At 41.4% G+C, this 22,584-nt stretch overlaps 1 protein-coding gene across 1 annotated transcript in view; it reads right to left on the minus strand.

Annotated features, from left to right (window-relative positions):
- kif28 (kinesin family member 28) overlaps positions 1–22,584 on the minus strand; it is a 75,325-nt gene that overhangs the window by 17,730 nt on the left and 35,011 nt on the right. The window contains exons 11-17 of the mRNA XM_072266853.1: positions 20,551–20,641; positions 11,898–11,958; positions 9,304–9,427; positions 7,896–8,040; positions 5,915–6,033; positions 4,581–4,688; positions 2,209–2,483 (exon numbers count right to left, since the gene is read on the minus strand). Of these exons, the coding sequence (XP_072122954.1) occupies positions 2,209–2,483; positions 4,581–4,688; positions 5,915–6,033; positions 7,896–8,040; positions 9,304–9,427; positions 11,898–11,958; positions 20,551–20,641 (923 nt within the window). The remainder of the gene's footprint in view (positions 1–2,208; positions 2,484–4,580; positions 4,689–5,914; positions 6,034–7,895; positions 8,041–9,303; positions 9,428–11,897; positions 11,959–20,550; positions 20,642–22,584) is intronic.

Below are 22,584 nucleotides of genomic sequence, written 5' to 3' on the forward strand. Positions count from 1 at the left end.
TAAATTTTCGCTCAAAGCCGACAAGAGCTTGAGAAGCAAAACTGAATTTCTACATGGAGATGTGGCTTAGCTAGCTGATCTGTATGACAAAATGAACATTCTAAATATGAATCTGCAGGGTGAGAATTTCAATTTAATCCAGACAAAAAGTGCAGTGTCCACTTTTATCAGAAATATATAAGCAAAGCACTGAAAGAAAAATGTTCTCGCAGTTTCCCTGCACGGAAAGTATGGCACTTTCTTTCACAGGCAGTGATTTGCAAGAGTACTGCTTACACCTGCAGTCACTGAAGAAAGATTTTCACAATCAATTCAAGGATTTGAATGATCTGGAAATTCCAGACTGGGTAATTAACCTATTTCTTTCTGAGGTGTGATATAGAGGAAGAGACCTTGCAAGAAGAAATTACTTAAATTCAGAATGAAGAAGAAGCAAAATATTTTTTCAAAAATGTCAGTTTTTGTAGTATGTGATTATATTGTCATATGAAGTTTCCTGGTCTTTGGAGAAGAACCAAACTGCTCTTTATTGCATTTCCATCCTCCTACCTTGTTGAAAGAGGCTTCAGTGCAGTGAACAACAGACAAAAAACAAACTGCTTGGACATTGTTACATGTGGAAACGTAAGGCTTTTGGTGTCACAACTTGAACCGCGTATTTCAATTCTTGCTAAAAACCATCAAGATCAGGGATCACATTGATAGCGAAGCTGCTGAACAGCACTCATGTACTGTGTAAGCTAGGTTTAAAGACAAATAAAAATTAAAAACAGAATAATGTTATCCCATGTTAGCATATGGTAGACATGTTTTTACATTATGGGAGCACTGGAAAGTATACCTAAGAGAGGTGTTGGCAAGTATGAAAGTGCTTTAGGGGGGCATTGGTCTAAAAAAAGATTGGTTTAAACTGCTACTGGCCAAATGCTGGCAAATGGGGTATCTTTGTTCATATGGATCAGTGGGGCTAAAAGGCCTGTTTCCATGCTGATTGACTCTAGTTAGTCTCAGTTAATCTCAGTTAAGGATCATAACTGATGTTATACAATTTGCTTTACAGCACACTATAGTTTGGGAAAGTGAAATGTTACATTTACATTTGAATTCAAAATGCTAATTAAATTTTAAATGGGCCTGATCATGCTGAACCTAGCTTGTTGAACTAGAACCTAGTTTACTGACCAAGCTCACCACCAACAAACTGCCTGGGATATGGAGAGTGGTAACTGTAACCCCTCCCAGCCCCCAGGCTAATAGATTCACTCCTATTAAAGGCTTTTGAACACTATTAAACATATCTGAAAGAAACTTTTAACAATTATTCAAATAATTAAGAATTTTATAATGAGTGCTGGATAAACATCATAAAACACTACCAAATAAATTAAAATACTTATATAAATAAAAATAAAGTATTTGAAAGTCTTATCCACGCCCATCATCTTCAACAGAATTCATAACCCCCATTCAAAGGACTGAGGTCACCATTCATACTTCAGCCAGACCTGGTGTAAAGCTCAGGGGCAAAACAGGTGCTGGCATCCAAAGTGAGTGCATGTTTGTGGTCTTCTGTTGTTGCAGTCCATCCACTTCAAAGTTCGACATGCTGTGCATTCAGAGGTGCTCTTCTGTACCCCTCTGTTGTAATGCGTGGTTATTTGAGTTACTGCCCCCTTCCAGTTAGTTTGAATCAGTCTGGCCATTTTCCTCTGACCTCTCTCATTAACAAGGCATTTTTGCTCACTGGATATCTTTTTTGTTTTTCGCACCATTCTCTGTAAACTGGAGACTGTTGTGTGTGAAAATCCCAGGAAATCAGCAGTCTCTGAGATACTCAAACCACCTTGTCCAGCACCAACAATCATTCCACAGTCAAAGTCACTCAGATCACATTGCTTCCCCATTCTTATGTTTAGTCTGAACAACAACTGAACTTGTTGACTATGTCTGCATCTTTTATGCATTGAGTGGCTGCCACATGATTGCAAATATTGAATCAGCCATTAATGAGCAGGTGTAAGGTGTACCCAATAAAGTGGCCACTGAGTGTATATGCAGTGGAGTAGTTATTGTTGTTGTTTCCAGTAGCGTGTTTGATAAGATTTTGTAAACAGGGTTACAGGGATGTGGAAAATAGCATGCCTCTTTTTAATGTTTTCACTCTAGGTTGTATTTTTTAAAAACTGATTGGCCAGTTCTGAAACTTACTGTCCACTTGAGTTGCATGGCACCAGGTTCATCTGTAAAATGGCTTCTTCTTTGCCCTGGGAATTACGAAACGCCACATGTTCTTCCAATAAGATACAGTAGTTCAGAGACTGAAGCCAGACATAAGCAGTACCTAAATGAACTGCTTCAATAGGATCCCAGAATGGATCGTGCTCTCTGTCCACAGAAATGTTCTCTCCATCAACAGAGTGCTGATACATGTCTTCCATGATGAACTTCCTGTTCACAAACTTGGCTTTTGACCAGACCCATACCTGTTACAATGAAAACCCATCTGGATCAGTAAGTATCCAATTTTCAGTATATTTCTTTAGTAACTGAGGCATGGGATCTAAGAGCTTTATGGAATTTTATAAAGTATTCGTTAGAACACAGCTAGCATACTGTGCACAATTACGGTCAGCCCTGACAGGTGGAGTGGCGTAATACTTATAGACAGAGCAGAGATAATATAGTTAAATCTTAGCTGGGCAGCAGAAATTTCACTACAAGACTCTGTAAACTGGGGTATTTTTTATTATGTATATTTAAGGCAGAGGTTGATAGATTCTTGATTGGTCAGAACATGAAGGGATATGGCTGAGAGGAATATTGGATCAGTCGTGATGAAATGGTGGAGCAGACTCGATGGGCCAAATGGCCTAACTCTGCTCCTATATCTTACTAAAATGGGGTTGACTGAGGTAATTTATTCACTGTTTAAAATGGCGATGGAAAGAGTGAACAAGAACCACATAAATCCCTTTAAAATCAGTAACAAGGAATGTAATTGTAAGGTGATTAATTGAAGGATTAGAATGGTGTTGAAGAACTCTTCTCCCCCACAAATGTTGACTTTAGTTCCACTTGAAAAATGCCTGGATGGAGGTGTTGATGTGCTATAAACTTCTGAGCCAAAAGGTAGAAAGCCTGGAGTGCACTTGTATGAATTGGAAGGGCAAAACAGCAAGAAATCACACTAGCAGAATTTCTATGTTAAAGCAAGAGGGTAACCAGAGTAATAGTAGAGCTCAAGGGGACAGTCTGTGTTTAGAACCATTTGTATAGGTGAGGTCTTCAATGAACACTTCTCATCTGTGTTCACAATGGAGAAGGATGTTGCAGTTGGAGAATTTAGGGAGTAGTGGGGTGGGGGAGGGTTTGTGGTGAAATACGAAAATAAGTTACCATTAAAAAGGAGGAGGCATTGTACATATCCTAGAGGTCTTAAAGGTGGATTAGTCCGCAGGCACTGATGAGCAATATTTCAGACTACTATGTGAGGCAATAAGGAGACTGAGATTTAAGGGGAACTTTAGGGGCAACCTTGTTACTCAAAGGGCGGTAATTATGTGGAATCAACTGCAAGAGGAGGTGGTTGAGGCAGGTACAATAACAACTTTTAAAAGACAGTTGGATAGGTACATAGTTTGGAAAGGGTTAGAAGATTATGGGCCAAACACTGGAAATGGGACTAGCTTAGATGGGACATCTTATAGTCAGTGTGGACTAGTTGGGCTGAAGGATCTGTTTTCGTGCCGTATAACTCTGTGATTATAACTAAGATTGAGAGGTGGGATGCAGCTCTCTTTTGGCCAGCCATGGATAGGATGGGTTGCATGATTTTCTTCTGCACTCTTTCAGATCGCAGAAAAGGTGTTTCTCTCATGGAGGGAGGTGAATCTCTGGAATTCTCTACCACAAAGAATTGCAGGGGCTGGATCACGAGAGGCATTTAAAGTAGATGTAGGGATCTGAGTGTTTTAGGGAACTGGGCAGGAAGAGAAACCGGGGTAAATCAGCCAAAATCACATTAATAAATTTTGTACTGAAGTACTTAAGGTGGCACATCATTCTGCCTTGTAGCAGGAACTACTCCAGATTGTAACAGAGAGGTGAAAGAGTGGAAATTTTGATCAAATTGAATGAAAAGCAACTCCTTTTAAACTCTCTTTAATGGTAAACTTTTTTCATTAGCCTTCACTGTTTAACTAAAGTGCTTCACAAACAAGAGAAAATCTGTAGTTGCTGGAAATCCAAGCAACACACATACACACATTGCTGGAGGAACTCAGCAGGCCAGGCACCGTTTGTGGAAAGGAGTAAGCAGGCAATGTTTCGGGTCCTGATGAAGGATCTCAGCGCAAAACGTCAACTGTTTACTCTTTTCTGTAGACGCTGCCTGACCTGCTGAGTTCCTGCAGCATTTTTTGTGTTTAACTAAAGTGCTTAACTCCCTTAATAGCCAATGGCATTAGGGAGGAAACTAAAAATTGAATTTGGAAGGTGTAGAGAAAGGTCTTAGGAAAAACTGTTCTCTTACAGGGAGATGTCATTGCAACAACAAGCAATGTGAATGACTTTCTTCTTACCTCATCAGTTACTTTGTTTGTCACCTTTACCATCACTTCCTTTGCCAAGTCAGAGCCTCTGAAGTCTGTTAATGCCAAGTTTTTCACTTCCAATTCAAAGCTGAGATCCTGTTATTGCAAAATTAAAGTAACAATCCAAGCTGCAAAATAAATCTGCACTTAAAATGTTTTCAGCAAATCCAAGACCTTATTGGATTTTGAGAGTTGATTCTCAGTACAATACTGAGGGAATACTTCTCTGGAGGTAGTGCTGTATTTTAGACAAAAAAATTAAACTGGGACACCATCTGCTCTTCGGTGAACAAATGGCATCACATGTCACCGCTCAGTGTCCTTGAAAGCATTTGAACATCAGCACCGAAAACAAAAGGTCATTCATTAACTTGCTGCTTGTGAATGGTTGTGGGGAGATTGGCTGCATCAAACGTGCCTCCAAAAGATCATTAAGACCATCGGTTGTGAAAAGCACCTGGGGATATCTGAGGAATGTGAGAAGTATGAGATAAATGCAAGTTCTTCGAGTTTTATACTGATGTGTGTGTGAGACACTACTTGCCTGAATGAAGAGAATCAAAATCAGATTTAGTATCACTGGCATATGTTGTGAAACTTGTTGTTTTGCACCAGCAGTACATTGCAATACATAGTAATAAAAATATAAATTACAGTAAGAAATATATACATATAGAACACATTTAAAACACATTAAATTAAATAAGTAGAGCAAAAAAAATATGTGGATTCATTGTCCATTCAATAATCTGATGGCAGAGGGGAAGAAGCTGTTCCTAAAGCATTGAGTGTGTGTCTTCAGGCTCCTGTATCTTCTCTTTGAAGGTAACAATGAGAGGAGGGCATGTCCTGGGTGTTGAGGGTCCTTAATGATGAATGCTATTTTTTTGAGGCATTTCCTTTGGAAGATGTCTTTGATGCTGGGGAGGGTGGTGTCCATGATGGAGCTGCCTAAGTGTGGAGAGAGGAGAGCAGTGGGCTAAGCACCCACTGTTGATTGTCAGCGAGGAGGAGATGTTATTTCCAATCCACACAAAGGAGTGAAATGAAGACATTATAAACACGAGATTCTGCAGATGCTGGAAATCCAGAATAACACATGCAAAATCCTGGAAGAACTCAGCAGGTCAGGCAACATCAATGGAGAGAAATATAGAGGAGTCGTTTTGAGGCTGAGACCCTTCAAGGGATAAAATGGAGCCTAGTTATGTGGACATGAGTTCAGTGGGGCAGGAACAGGCATAAACAATGAATGGGTCTAACCAGACAGTCAGTTTTGTGGATCTTGAGTTGGAGGTAGAAATGTAAAATGGAAAGATTACCTTGTGTAACTCTCTGCTGATCTGGTTTGCTTCCGCCACCATCGGCTTGACTCGAATGTAATCATGGAACACAGCAAGCACACTCGGGGTTACACTCCTGTTGTTCCTACCAGCATGACCTAGTCAGTGGAAAACTCCTTATAACTCCAAAAACTCCTTGTTTGACAATCCACCAACTGATCGCTCATGTGTCACTTTCATCAGGGTTAAAGCAATAGTTTAGGTGCATTCAAACTTAATTAACAAAGATAGTCTATGACTGTAGCATTTAAATGAAAAGTCTAACTCAGTAATTTTACAGAATAGTACCAAGACCTGTTAGAGTAGAGCGAAGATGTACAAAATTGTGAGGGGTAGAGATAAGGTAAATGCAAGCAGGCATTTTTCATTGAAATTGGGTGAGTTTAGAACTAAAGGTCATGGGTTAAGTTGAAAAATGCAATGTCTAAGGGGAACGTGATGGGGAACTTCTTCAGCCAAAGGCCAATGAGAGTGTGGAACGAGCTGCTTGCAGAAGTGGTGGATGTGAGTTTGATTTCAACATTTAGGAGAAGTTTGGATAAATACGTGGATGGGAGGGGTACGGAGGGTATGGTCTGGTTTTAGGTTGGTGGCACTAGGCAGAATAATAGTTCAGAACAGACTAGATGGGTCAAAGGGCCTGTTCTGTGCTGTGGTGTTCTGACTCTGACCTACAACCAATATCTGTTTGAACACAATGCATTGAAAAATGACCTGTAATTTGCAAAATTATTGATACTGTCTGAAAATTCTTGTATAACCGCCATCACCACAGAATTAAAGACATTCACTTTACAGATGTCCACATTATTCCCATTTTCCAGACTTGTAACTTACAGCTTAAAGTTCTCATCTAAATGCGATGAAAGCTTGTATCTCTACCACCTTTTCAAACAGCTTGTTCCAGCGCCCCACATATTGGGTGAAACCTTTGTCTTCAACTCTTTTTCCCAATCTGACCACGTCAGAATTTAAATACAAGTCTACAAGTTATTGACCCAAGAGAAATAAGTTTCTAAAGATCATTTCTAACCAGAAATTTCATAATACAGGTAAAGGAAATCTCTTTGCATCTTCAATGCATATTTTAAAAACTGTGCTCATGGGAAGGGAAGAGATTTTACCAGTCAATATACATTGCTGATGATTTTCAAGAATCTCTTTGAGCCAAATGCCATAATGCTGGTAGGTTAAATGGCTCCAGGGAATCATCTTCAACTAAAGAATTGTCAAGCGTATCAAAGGGGAGTTGGCAGGCACGTGAAAGCAAAAGTAAGTGCAGAGCTACAGGGAGATGTGACTAAAGTGATAGAGCTTCTAGGAGCAAGTATTGGTATTAGTTTATTACTGTCACGTGTATGGAGGTGCAGTGAAAAGCTTGTGTTTTGCATGCCATCCAGATAGATCACACCTTACGTAATTTTATCATGATAATTAACAAAAAGGAGTGTAGAATACAGTGTTCCAGTTGCAGGTAGACAAGTAAAGTATGGACTTGATGGCCTCCTTCTGTATTATAATAATAATGATAATAAGTGAGGAGCTGCCAAGGATTAACCAAACAATGTGGGAATGCAATCCTGAGTTAAGCAGATCAGTAACAGGTTACCTTCACCAATGAAAACCATTTGGTAGTTTAAGACAATGTAAAAGCTTTCACACGAACACAAGCATTTCTGCAAATCCTTCATCAGCTTGAAACATAGACTGTTTTATCCTTTCCATGGATGCTGCCTGACCTGCTGAGTTCCTCTGGCGTTTTGTATGTCTTACTCTAAAAGTTTGCACAGTAGTTTTTTTCTAGTGCTAGCTCATGTGCTTAGTGATGTTTTGAAGTCATCTTGAAAATTTGCCATTTTGAACCTATAGTCTTTGGGTTACCATCTCATTCCACAGCTGTAGTACCATGTGCATAATATGCAATGAGATTATTAGACATTTATTTCTTCACATTACTTACCCAGCACATCTCTGTCAAAGCCTTCCACTGCTGCCAGCTCTGACTGGAAGAAGTCATAATCATATTTGCTTAAGTCCTCACCATTGCGTTCACATGGAAAACCCACATAAAGATAAGTGCTGTTGGATCCCAAAATAAGTCGGTCCTGAAGCAAATAATAAAAAAGGACTCATGTTTTATTTATTGTCTACATTTTCTGAATGCAAAAACTAACAATTTGCTCCCATCTGCTAAGTATGTGTAGTTGGTGTAAAGCATCAATGGATATTACAAGGTTAAAGGGGAAGGAGTTTTATAGAACAGCACAAGTTCTCTGAATGTGCACACGTAGAACACACAGAGGATTACTAATGTTGGGGGTGGCCATGGATTCACCAGAAATTAAATTAGTTATTTACTAATTAATAAATTATTTAATAATGATTTCAAAGTATGTCTTAATAGAATATGTATACAGTGTACAACCTGAAATTCGCGCTCTTCGTAGACAACCACGAAACAAAGAAACCCCATAGGACGATAGGAACATCAAAGCCCCCCTCCCCTTATGCAAGCAGCAGCAAAAGCATTGACTCCCCTCCCCCTCCATCCCCACATGTGCCAGAAGTCCCAATCCCCCTCCTCCTCCATCCCCACATGTGCCAGAAGTCCAATCCCCCTACCCTTCCATTTATTAAAGAAATTAAAAATAGCGCTCATCATTACTTCAGCAGCAACAATCATTGGATCATTGAAAAAAATCCCATTTTCTTTGAATCAGTTACTCTTTTAGTTACAAAGATATTAGAAATGAGGATCAGCAGGGGATGCTGAATGGATCCACATAGACAATTAATATTAATTTATCCTCTCCTGCCCAGACTCTGGTTCTTTTATCTCAGGGTCTAAATTCCTTTTTCATAGGGAATAAGCTTAAATAATTTGATTGAAGCAGTGCCTGATCAGTGAGGTGAACAGTTCTCATTCTCAGTGAGGCTGAGAATCTGTGCATGAGTGTACAATCAAATGCAAGTATATTTTGCACTGTAACAGCTCATCTCTTTATCACAAGAGCCATTCTTGTGTAGTGTCTTATTAAATCAATGTAAGAAGTGTCTCGATATATACTTTTTTTTATAAGTATGGGCATCTGCAAAACGCTTTGAGACAGCATCCCCTCATTCATTACTGATTATGAACCCTGTTCCAGAAGGAAATGGAAGCTTAAATTAGTAAGATTAGGTTCAAAGTGGCAAACTTTTCGCTGGATAAAGTATTCTGTAGGTTCCTAAGTTTTTATTTTAAATTGTTGATTTTAAAAGCTGAAGAAACATTATCACAATATTCTTTAACAAGGTAGGATGAGAACATACCTAGCAGAATGGAACATACCCAGGACTACTTTTCCTCCTAAGAGTGAGAGACCTACCAAGTGTCTGAGCTGAACTTTGGTATCAACGAGAACGCCGTTTAAAATCACTCTGGCTTGTCCATGTGGCTCCAGGATTACTTTGTTATCCTGGTTTGTGATCGTGGCATGTTTATTCGTGATACTGCACAAGAAAATGATATTTAATGGCCAAACAAACCACATTTGTTTAAGGAGTAAATACCTTGAGATATATACAGAGAATCACATCACATTGTATAGATAATAGAACTAGGACTGCAAAACTTCACATGACCACACATCAAACCATGTTAAGTGGTTCACTCATCACACTAGATGTCTTTTTCAAATATTTATTGTATTTTCTAAGAAAGGGTATAATCATTGCTGCACAATCTATTACACAACTTTCCAGGCTCTTAGAACTCAGTGTAGAGGAATTTTTTAACTGTTAATTCTCTTCTTGACTCAAATTCATGACCCCTTATCACTGTCCCCTGCAAACAAATTAAATGTTTTGCCTCAATTACTTTCCACAATTGTAACAAAAGCTCTTAAAACTCCTTTGTTACAGTAGAAATTATCTCAGTCCCTTGTCAGAAAATTTGTCAGTGTTTTGATGAATTTACATTGTATCCTTTTGATTATTTTAAAATCATAATTCTACTACAAGCTACCCATGAGGAATAACAGTTTTCCAAACTATATTTTATAGAAGACTTTTTAAAGTACTTTCCAGCATCTTTTACATTATACTTCTGATAATAAAATTAAGATTTTAATACTTTGATTTGGCTTTATATACTTTTAGGAAATTGTTTATTTGAACCTTCATTGTAACTCTGTTTTATCCACAGCGTTAACTCATCAATCTGATGCCTGGCAATTTATTTCCTTTATTTCAGTATGGCCTCAGTATCTTTTTAAAATCCTTTTGTTTTCTCATCTAAACATCACGCGCTAAATTGTATGCGCGGCCTGCGGTCTCTTTTGTCAATAACTGGATAAGGTGAGAGACATGGATGCAACAGAGCTGAGAAAGATTTTCTCTTAAAAATTTAAAGTACATTTATTACCAACGTACGTATGCAGTATATAACCCTGAAAGATACCAGCAGGCCACACCAGTCAGTAATAGTAAATGCTATCCTCACTCTGTGAGACTGAGAAGGAAGGGGGAAGACACTAGAATAAAAAGGTGGGGAGAGGGGAAAAAGGCTTGTTGGAAGGTGATAGGTGAAGCCAGGTGGGTGGGAAAGGTCAAGGACTAGAAAAGAAAGAATCTGAAAGGAGAGGAATGTGGACAATAGGAGAAGGGGGAGGAGGGGACACAGGGGGAGGTAATAGTAGGTGGAAAGAGGTGGAAAGTCTACTGTCCTCTCTTATTAGATTCTTTCTCCTCCAGTCTTTGAACTTCTGCACCCACCTGGCCTCACCTATCAGCAAGCCATTTTTCCGTCCTCCCCCCCTCCTTTTTATTCTGGCGTCTTCCCTTTCCTGCTCAGTACTGAAGAAGGGTCCTTTATCTTTTCCATAGATGCTGCCTGACCAGTTGGGTTCCTCAAGCGTTCTGTGTGTGTTGCTTTGGATTTCCAGCACCTGCAGACTTTCTCATGTTTATGATTTACTCTCTGTGATGCTGCTAGAAGTGTAGCCCTTCTTATAGGACATGACTGAGAGTAGTCAATCCGTCACCAAGGATCAACCAACTTCAAAACTATGCAACACACATCAAAGTTGCTGGTGAATGCAGCAGGCCAGGCAGCATCTCTAGGAAGAGGTACAGCATCTAGGAAGAGATGCTGCCTGGCCTGCTGCGTTCACCAGCAACTTTGATGTGTGTTGCTTGAATTTCCAGCATCTGCAGAATTCCTGTTGTTTGCAACTTCAAAACTATTACAGTTTGACACCAAGATAGTATTTTCTCTCAACTGAGCCATGAAGTTGCACTATTCAACACCAGCATCACATGGGATAATAAATCTTAGTAGTTCCACGTGCACATAATAATCAATTCTAGTCCATCATGGTTAAACCCCTCCCCACCACTGAGCACATCTACATGGAGCGCTATCGCAGGAAAACAGCATCTGTCTAGAGACCCCCACCACCCAGGCCATGCTCCCTTCCCACTGCTACTGTCAGGCAGGAGGTACAGGAGCCTCAGGACCCACACCACCAGATTCTGCAACAGTTATTACCCCTCAACCATCAGGCTCTTGAACCAGTGGGGATAACTTCACTCACCCATCACTGAACTGTTCCTACAACCTATGGACTCATTTTCAAGGACTCAGCATCTCATGATCTCAATATTATTTATTTATTATTATTATTATTTTGTTTTTGCAGTTTGTTGTCTTTTATGTATTGGTTGTTTGTCTGTCCTGTTAGGTGCAGTCTTACATTAATTCTGTTCTGTTTCTTGGATTTACCGAGTATGCCTGCAAGAAAGCAATCTCAGGATTATATATGGTGACATAAAGGTACTGTACTTTGATAATAAATGAACTTTGAACTTTTGAACTTTCACTTATCAGAAACAAGATTGTTACTCGTTGTAGAACTTTTCACTTGGAATTCCCACATGATCGCTGTACTTTCTGAATAATTTTGTTGACGTTCCCACGTACCCTAAGCCTTTAATAATAATTGTCCGCGGGAAACTTGTAGCTTGACCCACGATACACTCTCCTGGAACAAAACACAGAAATACATAGTTATTTGATCCATTTCAAATAAAAGAGGTACCACATCTTCCTTTTTAAGTGGGCAAGTGACAGATATGTTGTACACATGGGCTTATATAGACTACAGTTTAGATGAATGAAAAACCATGAGATGTAGGAGCAGAATTAGACCATTTGTCCCACTGAGTCTGTCTGAAATTTCAATATGGCTAATCCATTTTTCCTCTCAGCCCCAATCTCTTGCCTCCTTCTCCCCCTGCCCCCCCGTATCCCTTCGTGCTTTGACCAATCAAGAATCTATCAACTCCTGCCTTAAATATGCATAAGACTTGGCCTCCATAGTTGCCTATGGCGAAGAATTCCACTGATTCACCACTCACTGGCTAAAGAAATTCCTCCTCATCTCTGTTCTGAAAGGAAGCCCCTCTATTCTGAGGCTGTGTCCTCTGGTCCTAGACTCCCCTGCCATAGGAAATAGCCTTTCTACATCCACTCTATCAAAGCCTTCCACCATTCGGTAGGTTTCAATGAGCTCACCCCTCATTCTTCTAAATTCGAAGGAATAGAGGCCCAGAACCATCAAACACTCTTTATATTACAAGCTGTTTAATCCTGGAATCATCTTTGTGAACCTCCTTTGAACCCTCTCCAGTTTCAGCACATTCTTTCTTAGATAAGTGGCCCAAAACTGCTCACAATACTCCAAGTGAAGCCTCACCAGTGTTTTATAAAGTCTTAACATTACATTCTTACTTTGATATTCTAATCCTGTTGAAATGAATGCTAACATTGCATTTGCCTTGCTCACCACAGACTCAACCTGTAAGTTAACCTTTAGGGAATCCTGCACAAGGACTCCCAAGTTTCTTTGCACCTCGGATTTTTGTATTTTCTCGCCATGTAGAAAATAGTGAACCTTTTTATTTCTTCTATCAAAGTGCATGACCATGCACTTCCTAACACTGTCTTCCAAAAGACCATGAGACAGAGGAGCAGAAATTAGGCTATTTGGCCCATTGAGTCTGCTCAACCATTCAATCATGGCTGATCCTTTTTACCCCTCCTCAGCCTCACTTCCCGGCCTTCTCCCCGTAACCTTTGATGCCATGGCCAATCAAGAACCTATCAATCTCCACCTTAAATACACCCAACGACCTGGCCTCCATAGCTGTACGTGGCAGCAAATTCCACAAACTCACCACTCTCTGACTAAAGAAATTTCTCCGCATCTCTGCTTTAAATGGATGCCCCTCTATTCTGAGACTGTACCCTTCTGTCCTTGACTCTCCTGCCATAGGAAACATTTTTTCCACATTTACTCCATTTAGGCCTTTCAACATTCAAAAGGTTTCAATGAGATCCCTCCTCATCCTTCTAAATTCCAGCGAATACAGACCCAGAGCCATCAAATGTTCCTCTTTATGATAAATCTTTCACTCCCGGAATCATCCTTGTGAACCTTCTCCGAACCCCCTCCAGTGCCAGCACATCCTTTCTTAGATGAGGAGCCTAAAACTGTACACACTACTGAGGTGAGGCCTCACCAGTGCCTTATAAAGCCTCAGCATCACACTCTTGCTCTTGTATTCTAGACCTCTTGAAATGAATGTTAACATTGCATTTGCCTTCCTCACCACCGTCTCAACCTGCAAGTTAACCTTCAGGGTGTTCTGCACAAGGACTGCCAAGTCCCACTGCATCTCAGATTTTTGGATTTTCTCCCCGTTTAGAAAATAGTCTGCATATTTATCTCTCCTACCAAAGTGCATGACCACATTGCATTTTCCAACATCGTATTTCATATGCCACTTTCTTGCCTATTCTCCTAATTTGTCAAAGTCCTTTTGAAGCCTTCCTGTCTCCTCAACACTACCTGTCCCTCCACTAATCTTCGTATCATCTGCAAACTTGGCAACAAAGCCATCTATTCCATCATCTAAGTCATTCATATACAGCATAAAAAGAAGTGGTCCCAACACTGACCCATGTGGTACACTTCCAGTCACTGGCAGCCAACCCAGAAAAGGATCCTTTCATTCTCACTCGCTGCCACCTACCAATCAGCCAATGCTCTAAGTATGCTAGTAACTTTCCTGTAATACCATAGGTTCTTAACTTAGTAAGAAGTCTCAAAGGCCTTCTGAAAGTCCAAATATACAAGATCCACTGCATCTTCTTTATCTATCCTATTTGTAATCTCCTCAAAGAATTCCAACAGGTTATTCAGGCAAGATTTTCCCTTAAGGAAACTGTGCTGACTTTGTCCTATTTTGTCCTGTGTCACCATTACCCTATAACCTCATCCTTAATAATTGGTTCCAGCATCTTCCCAACCACTGAGGTCAGGCTAACCGGTCTATAATTTCCTTTCTTAAAGAGTGGAGTGACTTCTGCAATTTTCCAGTCCTCTGGAACCAGGCCAAAGTCCAATAATTCTTGAAAGATCATTACTAATGCCTCCTCAATCTCTGCTGCTACCTCTTTCAGTACCCTATGGTTCAGTTCATCTGGTCTGGGTGGCTTATGCACCTTTAGGTCTTTCAGCTTTTTGAGCACCTTCTCCCTTGTAATAGTAACTGAACTCACTTCTCTTCACTCACACTGTTCAACACCTGGCACACCGCTAGTGTCTCCCACAGTGAAGATTGATGCAAAATACTCATTTAGTGATTCTGTCATATCCTTGTCCCCTGTTATTATTTCTCCGGCCTCATTTTCTAGTGGTGCTGTATCCACTCTCATCTCATCTTTTACATACTTGAAAAAAGCTTTTTCTATGAACTTTGATATTGCTTGCCAGCTTGCTTTCATATTTCATCTTTTCCCTCCTAATGATTCTTTCGGTTGCTTTCTGTAGGTTTTGAAAAGCTTTATCTCTAAAAACTGCTATTTTCCTGCTCATTTTTGCTTTGTTGTATGCCCTTTCTTGCTTTTACATTTGCTTTGTCTTCTCTTGTCAGCCACAATTACACTATTTTGCCATTTGAGTATTTTTTTGTTTCTGGAGTACATCTGTCCTGCACCTTCCTCATTTTTCCATGAAACTGAAGCCATTGCTGCTCTGCTGTCATCCCTGCCAGCAGCTCCTTCCAATTTATTTTGGCCAACTCCTCTCTCATACCACTGTAATTTCCCTTACTTCACTGAAATACTGCTACTTCAGACTTTACTTTCTCCCTATCAAATTTCAAGTTGAACTCAATCGTATTGTGATCACTGCCTCCTAATGGTTCCTTTAACTTAAGCTCCCTAATTGCCTCCAGTTCAATACATAACACCCAATCCAGTATAGCTGATCCCCTAGTCGGCTCAATGACAAACTGCTCTAAAAAGCCATCTCGTAGGCATTCAGCAAACTCACTCTCTTGAGATCCATTACCAACCTGATTTTCCCCAATCAACCTGCATGTTAAAATCTCCCATGTCTATCATATCGTTGCCCTTTTGACACGTCTTTTCTATTTCACATTGTAAACTGTAATCTACATCCTAGCTACTGTTTGGAGGACTGTCATCAGGGTCCTTTTACCCTTTTACCCATCAGGGTCCTTTTACCCTTTTTGCAGTTTCTTAACTCAACCCACAAGGATTCAACATCTATGGCACATCTTTCTACTGATTTGATGCCATTCTTTTCCAGCAGAACTACACCACTCCCTTTGTCTACCTTCCTATCCCTCTGGTACAATGTGTAACCTTGGACATTCAGCTCCCAACTACAACCATCCTTCGGCCACGATTCAGTGATGACCACAACATCATACCTGACAATCTGTGATCGTGCAACAAGATCATCCACCTTATTTCTTGTACTCCATGCTTTGAGATATAACACTTTGAGTACTGTATTTGCTACCCTTTTTGATTCTGCATCCCTAATGCACTGATACTCACCTGGCTGGCTACAATTATATCCTATCATCTGCCTGCGCTTCCTGACAGTCTGACTGCACGCTATCTTTGCTTTTTTACCATCCATTCTGTCCTGAGTCCCTTTGCTCTAGTTCCCATCCCTCTGCCACCTTAGTTTGTACCCACCCCCCCAACAGAGCTAACAAACCTGCCCACAAGTATATTGGTCCCCATCGGGTTCAGGTGCAAACTGTCTCTTTTGTACAGGTCATACCTCCCCAAAAGAGATCCCAATGATCCAAGAACCTGAAGCACTGCTCCCCGCAACTAGCTTGTCAGCCAGGCATTTATCTGCCAAATCATCCTGTTCCTACCCTCACAGGCACATGGCACAGACAGCAACCCAGAAATTACTACCTTGGAGGTCGTGCTTCTCAGTTTTCTGCCTAGCTCTCTAAACTCTCTTTTCAGGACCTCTGCTTTTTCTTCCTATGTTATTGATACCAATATATACCAAGACATCTAGCTGCTCTCCCTCCAAAATGCTGTGGACGGAACCCAAGACATCCCTGATGCTGGCACCTGGGAGGCAACATACCATCCGGGTGTCCCGTTCACATCCACAGAATTTCCTGTCTGGTCCCCTGACTATTGAGTCCCCATCACTACTGTTCCTCTCTTCTCCCTCTTTCCGTTCTGCATCACGGACCCACGCTCAGTGCCTGTAACTTGCTCGCTGTGGCATTCCCCTGGGAGGTCACCCCCCCTCCCTCATAACACTATCCAAAACAAAATGCTTATTATTGAGGGGAATGGCCATGGGGGTGCTCTGCGTTAACTGTCTATTCACATTTCCATTTCTCCTGGCAGTCGCCCAGCTAGCCACCTCCTGTATCTTAGGGGTGTCTACTTCCCTGTAACTGAGATTGACGATTTCCTCACTATCTCATGTAAGCTAAAGGTCAATCAGCTGCCGCTCCAGATCCCTAACATGGTCTTCAACGAGCTGCGGCCAGATGCACTTCACGCAGATGTAGTTCCCTGGTAGACTCTGTGTCTTCCAGGATTCCAACATCCGGCATGAAGAACACACAATGGCTATTTAAGCTACACTAAGTATCCCGACACAGTAAGAGAAAAGGGAAACTTAACAGAAACTTACTCGGTAACTTACGCAGAGTCAACGCTTCTTTGCGCTGCTGAATGGGCTGCCAGAATGAAGCCCAACATCCACAAAGTTCTCCTTTTAAGCAAGCGCCGCTGACCTGGGAGAAATTTCCTCACTGTGCACAGGTGTATTTCATCTGCCACTTCTTTGCCCATATTCCTAATCTGTCTGTATCCTCCTGTAGCCTTCCTATTTCCTCAAGACTACCTGCCCCTCCACCTATCTTTGTATTGGTTGCAAACTTTGCAACAAAGCCATCAATCCCATCAGCCAAATCATTGACATTGACCAGTAAAATTCTAACAGGACCAGACAGACAAGATACAACCTCAGGACACGGAGCCTGCTATTTAGAACAAGATTTAAGGATCAAGATAAAGAGAAATATATTAACCCAAGAGTGGTGAACATGAACTATCTACCACAGAAGGCAATGAAGGCCAAGTCATTAAATATATATGAGCAGTAGATAAATATATTTCTGAATGCTCAAGGTGTATGAGGGTGAAGGCAGGAACAGGGTAGTGAAGTAAATGATCACAGTGAACAGTCAAGCAGGCTAAATAGCCTACTCCTACTCCTATTTTTTATATCGAGTGGAGAAAATACATAAACCAGAAGTTAATCTCCCCAGATAGTGGGAAGTAGAAGAACTAAGTCACGACATGTTTGACTGCAGGATTCTGTTTTATCGATCATTCTGATGCCTGATATTTTATTGCTGTTACTTCAATTTGGTCTTAAATTGTTGAACAATTTAACTGATTCATAGCCTGTCCTCCACTGTTTGTGTTCATGAAGTTCGAGTTTAATTGTCATGAATACATGAATACAGCCAAATGAAGCAGCTTTACTCCAGGGCCAAGGTGCAAAACAAAGTACTAATGGTCATACACAGCACAAGGCTCATATACGGTAGTTTGTAAAACACAATCACACTCAAAAATATATAAATGTATATATATATAGTCCAAGTCCCGGAATCCATGATTGATGCAGCAATCTGCAGTTGAACACAATATGCTTGTCTTCTGCCAAGCAAACACTGGAGGGCAGCACTGACTCCAGCCTGGACGCCACGCCACATTGCCTCCAGCACTGACTCGGACATTTCTCTCTGTGCAGCTGCAAACAGGCAACACCGCAGCTTGAGGCCCAGTCTTCTGCCGAGCGAACACTGGAGGGCAGCCCTGACTCCAGCCTGGACGCCGCACCACACTGACTCCCACTCTTCTGTCCTGGATGGCTGCAAACATGCGACCCCACGGTGTGAGGCCACACAGCTTCTCCCCCGTTGGTCCCACCAATAAACCAGTGAACTACCAATATCCAACAGGGTCTCACGATCACAACAAAAGTGATTAAGACCATTCAAACACGAGGAATTCTGCAGATGCTGGAAATTCAAGCAACACACATCAAAGTTGCTGGCGAATGCAGCAGGCCAGGCAGCATCTCTAGGAAGAGGCACATTGGATGTTTCAGGCCGAGACGAAGTCCTGACGAAGGGTCTCGGCCTGAAACGTCGACTGTACCTCTTCCTAGAGATGCTGCCTGGCCTGCTGCGTTCACCAGCAACTTTGATGTGTGTTGATTAAGACAATTACTCATTGTTAGACTGCACACCGCCTTTGCACACTGACTCTGACTCCCCTCTGTAGCAGACAGCAACAGAGTCCACACCAAGTCCAGCTAATTCACTTTCTCCACCAATGAGTAACTTGCTAATGGGGTAGACCTACATTGAGTTCTTAATGTCCATCAGGGTCTTGTGATCATAAAAAATACATTTAAAAGGGACAGTAACACCTTAGAAGCCACTGTGTCAGAGTGTGCTGCCATTTGCCGACTGATCCATTAGAGAATCAGGCAACATGGCTCATAAATGCTAGAGATTCTGCAGATGCTGGAAATATGGAGCTTCACACACAAAGTGCTGAAGGAACTTAGCAGGTCAGGCAACATCCATGGACAGGAATAAACAGTCGATGTTTCAGGTTATCAATAACTCATAGTTGTAATGGGAAAGGGAGTCACCCAGGGCCTTAATAAGCACCTCCATCCCATCTTACACCTTGGTCCATCCCCTATCTTATGGAATTTATTTATTTAGAGATACAGTACGGTAACAGGTCCTTCTGGCCCATGAGCCCATGCTGCACAATTATACTCGTGACAAATTACCCTGCATGTGGGAGGAAACCAAATCACCCAGAGGAAACCCACACAGTCACGGGGGGTGGGAAACATACACACTCCTTACAGACAGCAGTGGGAATTGAACCCTCGTCAGTGGCACCATAATAGCATTATGCTGGCCGCTATTCTACCACACTGCCCACTTTTCAACATCCAATAAACAGGCCGGGATGGGTCAGGGGCAGCATGGAATGATTGGTGTTGTTAAGGTTTTATGACTTGAGTTTGAGAATTACTGGCCATAGTAAAGGCTCTCTGTAACGTAAGGGTAGAAGGGGAGAGAAGGACTTTCATTTTAAGATTGACTTTACAGAACCTACACTTTATAAGTTATTGAGCACAATTTAAACAAATACTGGAAGGTGGTTGTTGCACTCACTTGAAAGCCAGTGTCTACAAAAAGAGGAACAAAGAACCAAGGTGGAAAGAATTTAACGTCAGGTTAGTTCCCTAAAAATCTGAAACCTGCTGCCAGCTTCTTGTAGGATGCAGAGTGATCAGGCAAGGAAGGTGAGTTATTTATTGTACAAGGTTGTAACCCTCACCATTCAGCAGTTCGGATTTTCTAGGGTTTTGGAAAAGTTCACAACCGAAGGGAGATAAGAACAATCAAGTTCAACAGGTAACTGTATTACCGTCACTTACTATGGTACTGAAGTTTCAGGCACCTTGTGGACATCTCCAAATTTATCTGTAATTTATTTATGTATTGACATACAGTGCAGAGCCTGCCCTTTGAGCTGCACCACCCAGCAATACCAATTTAATCCAGACCTAATCACGGGACGGTTTACAATGACCAACCAGTACAGCTTTGGAATGTGGGAGGAAACCAGAGCACCCAGAGAAAACACACGCAGTCACGGGGAGAATGTACGGGCAGCGGCGGGAATCAATCATCCCCAGCACCATTCTTAATGCATCTGTGCTCTCCCACTGCCTCTGACGCATGAAAAGCAAGGCTACTGTTTCAAAATGGTTAAAGACTTTCAATCAGATCTGGAAAACATTGAGCGAAGAAGAGCTTTTAATCTGCAGATGGGCCATAAAGTTCACAGGGCTGTAGTTTGTGGTGACAAGAAATGACTTGGGGAAGAGAGATGGTGGCGGTGGGTTAAAGAAAATGATTTTAGGAGATACAACCATGGAAGGAAGACCGTACATCTTCACAATTTCTAAAGAACTACCAGACCTCTCCAAACACAGGCAAAACCATTTCCTTTCCTGTTTGAGAACAGGTACGAGAATGCAGAAATTTATCAAGCAGGTTCAGATTTCAGTGTAAATGGACTGCACCCACATGAAGATCAGAACAATCAGAAAGGGGAGCAAGTAAAACCTGGACTTAGATCAGAGCACGGCATTAGAGGGCAGTACCATCCTGGATGAAGTGCTTGACAAAGGCAGAGAGCTGTGGATCCACGTTCACATTCGACAGATAAGGGAATAACTGAGTCAGGAACCGTTCCTGAAAAACAGATATAGAAAGCTCCCTGATGCTTTCCGTTGTATCAAGTACTCAAACCAGCCGGATTAACTTGGTGACTATGCAATCCTGATACAATTAATATTTAACAAAATAACTTCAGAAATTAATTCAGATGTGCTAAACTACAAACAATTTTCTTAGATTCAGGCTGGTGTTTTAGAATTTCAGTGATCTTTTACTAGAATTGTAATACTCCCCATACTGAAGGAACTCAGTGACAGAAGCTATATACTTCTTTTTTGGATTTATGTCACCTGCTTCCTCCCGAGCTCTGACTATCCTCTTTCATTTTATTAAATCTTTGATGTGCTGTACATTAAATACCCCGAAGAGAGACTTTACGGTCTATTTTTGGGTTTGAAATAATAACAGCTTTATTATTAAAATTTTATGAAAATATTTTCATGAAATCTCATTTTCCATATATTAAAAGTATATTACAGTATTTCAGAATTATGTTTAATATCACCAGCATATGTCATGAAATTTGACTTTGCAGCAGTACAATGCAATTCATAATAATAGAGAAAAAAACATGAAATACAGTATAGATATATTAAATAGTTGAATTAAATAAGAAAAACTGGAAATAAAAAAGTAGTGAGGTAGTGGTCATGGGTTCAATGTCCATTCAGAAATCAGACGGTAGAGGGGAAGAAGCTGTTCCTGAATCATTGAGTGTGTACCTTCTTCCTGGTGGTAACAGTGAAAACAGGGCATGGCCTGTGTGATGGGGGTCCTTAATGATGGACGCTGCCCTTTTGAGACATCACTCCTTGAAGATGTCCTGGATACTACAGAGGCTAGTGCCCGTGACAGAGCTGACTAAGTTTACAATTCTCTACAGCTTTCTTCAATCCTGTATGTACCAGACGCTGATGCAGGCAGCTAGAATACTTTCCACAGTATCTGTAGAAATCTAAGAGTGTTTTAGGTGACATACCAAATCTCCTCAAACTCCTAATGAAATATAGCTGCAATTGTTCATTTTTCATAGCTGAGTCCAGGTATTGATACCCAGGAACTTGAAATTGCTCACTCTTTCCTCTCTGATCCCTCAATGAGGACTGTTGCATGTTCCCTCATCTTACCCTTTCTGAAGTCCACAATCAGTTGTTTGGTCTTACTAATGTTGAGTGCAAGGTCGTTGATGCGACCCCACTCAACGAGTAGATATATCTCACTCCTGTATGCCCTCTTGTCACTATCTGAAATTCTGCCAACAATTGTCAGCAATTTTATAGGTAGCATTTGAGCTATTCCTAGCCATATAAATGTAGGTGTAGAGAGTGTAGAACAGTGGGCTAAGCACACATCTTTGAGGTGCACCAGTGTTGATTATCAGTGAGTTGGAGATGCTATTTCTGATCCATTTTCAGATGAATGTGCATATCAATTTGTCCTTATTCTGATTAAAGGTCATCTGAAATGTTAACAAAAAACATATCCAATGTCGGCCTCACCCTGATGACTACCTTCATGTGTGGCTGCACCAGGCTGTGTGTGGAATCTAATTACGTGGACACCAATTACCTCTACATGCCGAGGTTCTATCTGACCCCAGTGTTGTGAAGGAGGGGTCTAGCTCTGTTGCTGTGCAATGTCACATTCAGTTGGCCACCGCTGCACTACCTGTCCTTGGTGGAAAAGCTCTTCCAGACCAACACCTTTGACCACAGGCAGTGGTCAGCACAGAACATCCTGCAGACGCTGCAGGAGAAGGCCTTGATGGACACAGTGGAGCAGTTTTCCGAGCGGACTGCCCAGACCTTCAGACGGAATGCCTCAACGCCAGGCCTCCCCAACAGGCACCAGACCTTGCCCGGCTGGCAGTGAGAGGGGTCCTCCCAGTCGGATCCTTCCTGCATGCCTGGAGCATCACTCCCAAAGCTCTCTTCCCAGGGGATAACTGTAGTGGGGAA

Source organism: Mobula birostris, chromosome 8, assembly GCF_030028105.1.
Source record: "Mobula birostris isolate sMobBir1 chromosome 8, sMobBir1.hap1, whole genome shotgun sequence".
NCBI lineage: Eukaryota > Metazoa > Chordata > Chondrichthyes > Myliobatiformes > Myliobatidae > Mobula > Mobula birostris.